The following is a 6,266-nucleotide window of genomic DNA, read 5'->3' as shown; positions in this document are numbered from 1 at the left end:
TCATGCATCTTTACTCCATTGTCATTTACTTATTGTCATCACATAATCAAAAATAACAAAAATATGATAAAATTAAAAGACAAAAAATGATGCATTCATCTGTAACCAAGTGTTGGACTTAGAGGATTTCATTAGGACTCTTGCATGGAGACCTTACCCTAAATCTTGTTCATATTCCCTAACTTGGATTTTCATCTGTAACTTGCAATCTTTTATTGTAAGAATGATATTCATGGCACTACCATAGAGAGAAATGCTTTTAAGACCATTATCCACTTGTTAACATAGGTCACTTTGCACAGATAAGGTTTTCTCTTGGGCTACCTTATAATGAGACTCTTTATTTCTTGCTTTGTTACTTTGTAAATATCCATGAATATCACCATTCAAAATAAATAAAAAACAATAAACCTTTGATCCAACGTCAAGTGACATTTTCTTAATCAAACCCCAAAACATTATAAAAATACCATTAGAATTGTGTGCCACGAGCCTTAAGTGGTGGAGAATGAGTAAGAATGAAGCTTTCCTACCATTACTCTGAATATTTTAGACGCAAGACGTTTGACTTGTTTGTTTAAAATATTCACCTCTGCCCATAGTCTCAAGTGTAATTCTAATAAAAAAACATCTCTTTTCAAATACCATAAAAACAATATCAACTCACCAAACCTTATTTTTGCGCCTTAGGGCATCACATCGAAATCCTTTTTCAAGGTAAAATCAACCCACACACAAACATTTTCTACTCCGAACTACGGAGCTCTGATTCTTTATCCCCGATGAATGATACGTAGGCACAATGATCCTAATCCTTGGCGAACACAATCATAAAAAACCACAATCTCATTCTTTCCCTACTTTCATAATAATAAAGATAAAACCAAAAGATAAATACATACGCACGCCGACAACTTAAATGGTTCCCATGGACGTGGGGGGTGCTAATACCTCCCCCCTTACGTAATCGACTTCTGAACCCATATTTGGTTGTGAGACCGATCCTTATCTCTATTATCTTTATTTCTTTAAGGAGAGTTTTATCAACTATTTTTCATTTCCTTCTTTAGGAACTAATAAAATTCGGTGGTGGCTCTGTGTCATTTTCTTTTTGGCGCTTTCGATCAGTCGTTTTTTTTTGCGGTAGCGACAAGTGTCACAAATGCAAGTCTTCTATCTGAATTATTATCTGACCTTTCAATTACAACGTCAAACTCCAATTTGGCAGCCTCCGCGCGGATCCATTAATACATATGATCATGAACAACAAACTCTTGTTCATTTGTAAATTGATTGTCAATATCTATCTTGACATCAATAGGTTTGACATCCGTAGACACGATAAATTTGAGGACAACATTGAGGTTCACTATACCTAAGACAAATAATAACAAAAAAATGTTCAAAATCTGTTCAAATTGATCTATAAACTAATTCGAAAATACATTTTTTTTGTATGAAATTCAACTAAAACTCAGAAATGTATTTCCAGGCGTAACATTTATTTTTTTCAACTTAGAAACCAGATTAATAGAAATAATGAGAAAGGAAATACATATACGAAATCTTAATTTTCAGTATTTTTTCTTCATTTTGATGTAAAAAACAGAAAAATATTATTTTAAAATAGAAAATTTGATTGTATATGAAATGAGGTTTTGAAAGAGTTTTTGAATAAAATTGATATTTTTGATCATGGAAAACATATATGAAGATTCTTGATAAGAATTCAAATTTCACAAATATTAGAGTTTGAATCATGGACGATCCAACTCCTTTAAACATTTTTTTTTATGAAAATAAAAATTCAATTTATGTGGACAATTCTCCTCAATCCTCACGAAGTTTCGCCAACATCAACCAATAAGATGCCTATAAAACTCCTACACAAAACCAACGGTCCAGATTTATTCAAGAAACACACGTGTACGTCATCGAGAAACCCAACCACGAAATTGGCTCAATTCAGTTTCATCCTATCATCACCTAGACGAGGAAAAGATCGAGTGCTCCACACACATTCAATAGGGTTCTGACTTCACCGCCGTCGTAAATATCTTCCGGTTAGGGTTCCGACCATAACTGAGGGTGCAGATCGTGAAACCTTCCCGTAGCTTTCAGCTATCGAATTTTTTCGCCATTTTCCAAGGTAATCGCTTACTCACAATCCTTGAGCTCAAATTTTGGCTAATGTAATGCTGAATTTTATTTTTGTTTCAATTGAGTTTCTAGGGTTTTGTTTGGTGAATTCCGTAACTTGATACGTTCATTAGCTTTATTTATTTATTTTTTATTTCTGTTGTTTTGTTGTTGCAGGAGCTGTTTGTTAGGAACCTCTTTGGAAAAAGAAAGTTATCACTTGAAGTCAACAAATCTATAGTGGATTTTTTGAGGAATATTTTTCACCTGCAAGAGTTGAAGCAAATGGTATTTAACTATCTTATCATGAGGATTATTGAGGGTTCAATGGTTGGTAATATGATAAAGTACATGTACATGTAGATCAAACTATAGATTTGTTAGAATCCGATCCCTTGATTTTTCTGATTAATAGTTGGTGTCATTCACTTATTCTTCCAAATTGAAGCTTTCACTTTAGAGGAGCCAACTGCATATAATAAAGGGTATGATAAGCTTTGTGTAGTTCGATAAAATATATACTCTGAACCATGAATAAACCATGCTTCTGTTAGATACACAATTAAAATAGGGGCTTAAAGGAAAATGGTTTGTGATAAAAAGCCTTACATAAAAAGCTACTTCTAGATGAGCTAGTTAGGAAGCCTGTGAATTTCTTAATTGATTAGAAGGCTCAAACTTGAGGGATAAATAAACCGTAGGAGGTATATTCAAACCATTTTAATCCCGTTTTTAGACTTATTGTCTAGTCGATGAGATTCTTAGCAACTTGTAATAAACCTAGATGAGTGACACAACCCAAACTTAAGTTTATCTTCTTTTCTGTTTCTTTTTCAATATTCTAGATTGTCACGGTCCTATTTCCTTTGGTAGACATTATCAAACTTTCGTCATATGCTCTTGCATCAACTTCATTAGGCCATGCAAAAGAGTACTTCATCCATGGCAAGGGTGAATAAGCAAAGTTGTAATACTAGTGGACATGTAATAGAAGCCTGGAAGAGTAAAGAAAAGGGGTTGGGGATGCTAGGTAGCATTCTACTATACAACTGGGATTCATTAGGTTGAGACTGGAAACCAAAGGAAATGTGGAAAATCATTAAATAATATATGACCAAAAGACGAGTTTTATTCCATTTGTACTTACCAAACCCTTCTTCTATAGCCCATAGGGCATTATGGTACTTGAAGGACCAATCATTAAGAACATCCCCTATCAATACTTGTAGGGCTATAACCACATGGTACTACCATAATTAACTTATCATTGCCTAAGATAACCCAATTACCTATAAAAAAACAGAATCACTTGTGAAATTCACACAATGGTTTAATTATAATAAATCCCCCTTACCCTTGTATTTTACAGAATGCAATAATAGGCCGCCCTTTCCCCCTATATTCTGCCATGTTGGGATACGTATAGAACCATTTTGCCATTTTTAAAAGTAGCCTTTTTTTTTATCATATTCCAGTTGGATTGATTGAATGAAATAAATAAACAAAATTTATTTTAGATGTACAGATGTTTATGAAGCATTATTGATTTATTTTATTTTTCCTGCAGTCTTTACAAAATAAGGGATTTTGGACGGTAAAAGGATCTGGACATGTTAGTGACAGAGAGCCAGTATTTGATAATCCTTCCAAAACTGAACCAAAACGGCCTCATCAATGGTTAATTGATGCAACTGAAGGGGAATTTTTGCCAAATAAGAAGCAAGCAATAGAAGATGCAAATGAAAGATCTAGTTCAGGATTTTCAAATGTTAATTTTACTCCGTGGGAGAACAATCACAATTTCAGTTCAGTCCCAAACCAATTTATTGATCGGTTATTTGGATCTGAAACTAGGCCTGTCAATTTCTCTGAAAAGAATACTTATGTTTCTGCTGATGATTCTAATATGAGATCAAAGATGATCTCCAATCATTATGGAGATGATGCATCTTTTGGCTTGTCTATATCTCATTCTGCTGAAGATTCTGAACCATGTATGACTTTTGGGGGAATCAAGAAAGTCAAAGTAAATCAAGTTAAGGATTTCGACATTGTACAAGCTCCAGAGGGACATGATTTTGATAGGCAGAGTAAGGGTGATCTACACGAAGCCTATAATGGGGAAATTGAGACGAGATCTGGGTCAACAGGGCAAGCCTTTGACAAGGATGGCAATGTTGCTTTACTGGGACTCACCTATGGCAGAGGGGATGCCCATATAAGATCGTTTGTTACCCCCTTTGGCAACTTAGATAACACAGTCCTATCAATTGGCGAATCCTTTAATAAAGAGGACAAAAATATAATTTCTTTTGGTGGATTCCCAGATGAACGGGGCACTATCTCTATGGGCAGGGCTACTACAGACTATGAACAGTTATATAATCAATCATCAGTTCATGTGTCAACAACAGTTCATGAAAAAGAGTTAGATGCATCAAATTCCGGTGTAGCTGAAAGTACTCCTTCGGTGGCAACAATAAAGCCTGAATCTGTGACCAAGAATAAACAAGATATCAAAAGGAAAGAATCTCCAAACACCTTCCCAACTAATGTCAGGAGCTTGATATCTACTGGTATGCTTGATGGTGTTCCTGTGAAGTATGTCTCAGTGGCGCGGGAGGTAAGGTTTGGTCTTTGTTGTCGATTATTTCATATAGTTTGAAATGCTACTTTATAAGCTATATTCTTGTGAATGAAGGAACTCCGTGGGATTATAAAAGGCTCTACCTATCTTTGTGGGTGTCAGTCATGTAACTATTCTAAGGTTAGTAATTTCTTGGTATACATTCTGACCCGACACCTCAGTAATGGTTTTCAAATTTCTTAAAACCTATAGATTACTTATTGATTGATGCTTTATATTATTAGGGTCTGAATGCTTATGAGTTTGAAAGGCATGCCGGTTGCAAAACAAAACATCCAAACAATCATATTTATTTTGAGAATGGGAAGACCATTTATCAAATAGTACAGGAATTGAGGAATTCCCCGGAGAGTTCATTGTTTGACACAATTCAAACTATTTTCGGTGCACCAATTAATCAGAAGGCATTTCGTATTTGGAAAGGTAAAGAAATTCCCGACCCTTCCACTTTAAACAAAAACTAACTAATTTCTGTAACATAAAGGACGAGTTTTGTTGTTAGGTATGTCACTAATCCCATTTATTAACTCTCTTGCAAATGGTCTTCAGAATCATTTCAAGCAGCAACACGTGAGCTTCAGCGTATTTATGGAAATGAAAGACGTAACCTCTAAGTCTCCACCACCTCTGTGCAAACTTAACATAGGTTAGGTTCTAGTGTGAATAGCAAGATAGATCAGTTTTCAGTATTTTGTATCTTTGTTTAGCTCCGGTGCCTTTGGTGCATCGTGTACCTTAGTAGTTTTGCTTAAAAGATTGGAAACTTTATGTAACTTTTGTCCAAATCATTGGGATTAGGTGCTTTACTGGCAGAATCGTGGAGTATAGTTTCGAGAAAGCTGATGCTCTTGGGTGATTGAAGGAGCAAAACTTAATAATTTCGGGGAACTGGACTCCTATGAAGTGTCATGTGACTTTCTTATTTGTACTCAAATACACAAGGAAAATTCACGTGAATATTTTATTAGTTCCTCATGGGTTGATGGATTCTTGAGAGGATCGTAGATAGTTTCTGTTTGTTTGGGCGGTTGTTCTTGAGAGGATCATTAATAGATTCTGTTTGCTTGTGCGTTTGTTCATTTTGGTTGACTTAGGCATGAATTTGGTGCATTTTGGATCAGTTTTGAAGAAATAAAACCATCTTATCTAAAAATAAAATTAAATGTGTTTCAGTTTGGTTTGGATAAAACTCAAATAACATTTATTTGATATAAAAGAATATTGTATTAATTCTTCATGGATTGATGGATTCTTGAGAGGATCATTGATAATTTCTGTTTGTTTGGGGGGTTTGTTCCAATGTTTTAAAAATCGGATTGGAGATTGAATCGGCGAAACTTATAGTTTAAGTTTAATTGGTTCAACTGGTTAAACCTACATTCAAACTACTTATTAAATAAATTAATAATATAAAATTAAATTTCATAGATATGTCATACATAATAATATATTAATAATTTAATATTACAAAGTTAATACA

General features: G+C 34.3%; 1 protein-coding gene across 4 annotated transcripts; it reads left to right on the top strand.

Moving 5' to 3' along the window:
• Window positions 1-1,776: 1,776 nt before the first annotated feature.
• Window positions 1,777-5,865, top strand: LOC127106880 (uncharacterized). 4 transcript variants are annotated; one of them, XM_051044175.1, is made up of 7 exons: window positions 1,777-2,149; window positions 2,317-2,427; window positions 3,707-4,762; window positions 4,841-4,906; window positions 5,011-5,209; window positions 5,336-5,432; window positions 5,585-5,865. In XM_051044175.1, the coding sequence occupies exons 2-6, from the start codon at window positions 2,425-2,427 to the stop codon at window positions 5,398-5,400; spliced, it is 1,389 nt and encodes a 462-aa protein (XP_050900132.1). In that variant the 5' UTR covers window positions 1,777-2,149; window positions 2,317-2,424; the 3' UTR covers window positions 5,401-5,432; window positions 5,585-5,865. The 4 variants fall into 4 exon arrangements, with proteins under 4 accessions (XP_050900132.1, XP_050900133.1, XP_050900131.1 ...); XM_051044176.1 differs by having other exon boundaries at window positions 2,320-2,427; window positions 5,336-5,865; XM_051044174.1 differs by having other exon boundaries at window positions 5,336-5,865.
• Window positions 5,866-6,266: the final 401 nt, after the last annotated feature.

Source organism: Lathyrus oleraceus, chromosome 7, assembly GCF_024323335.1.
Source record: "Lathyrus oleraceus cultivar Zhongwan6 chromosome 7, CAAS_Psat_ZW6_1.0, whole genome shotgun sequence".
Taxonomy (NCBI): domain Eukaryota; kingdom Viridiplantae; phylum Streptophyta; class Magnoliopsida; order Fabales; family Fabaceae; genus Lathyrus; species Lathyrus oleraceus.
The sequence above is the reverse complement of the archived record's forward strand: the minus strand, read 5'-3'. Positions and strand labels throughout refer to the sequence as shown.

Bases quoted from the DNA above. Each gene is read 5' to 3' on its own strand.
- LOC127106880 (XM_051044176.1), top strand. The intron at 4,763-4,840 runs GTAAGGTTTGGT...TTGTGAATGAAG, and splicing joins ATGTCTCAGTGGCGCGGGAG to GAACTCCGTGGGATTATAAA. The intron at 5,210-5,335 runs GTAAAGAAATTC...AATGGTCTTCAG, and splicing joins GGCATTTCGTATTTGGAAAG to AATCATTTCAAGCAGCAACA.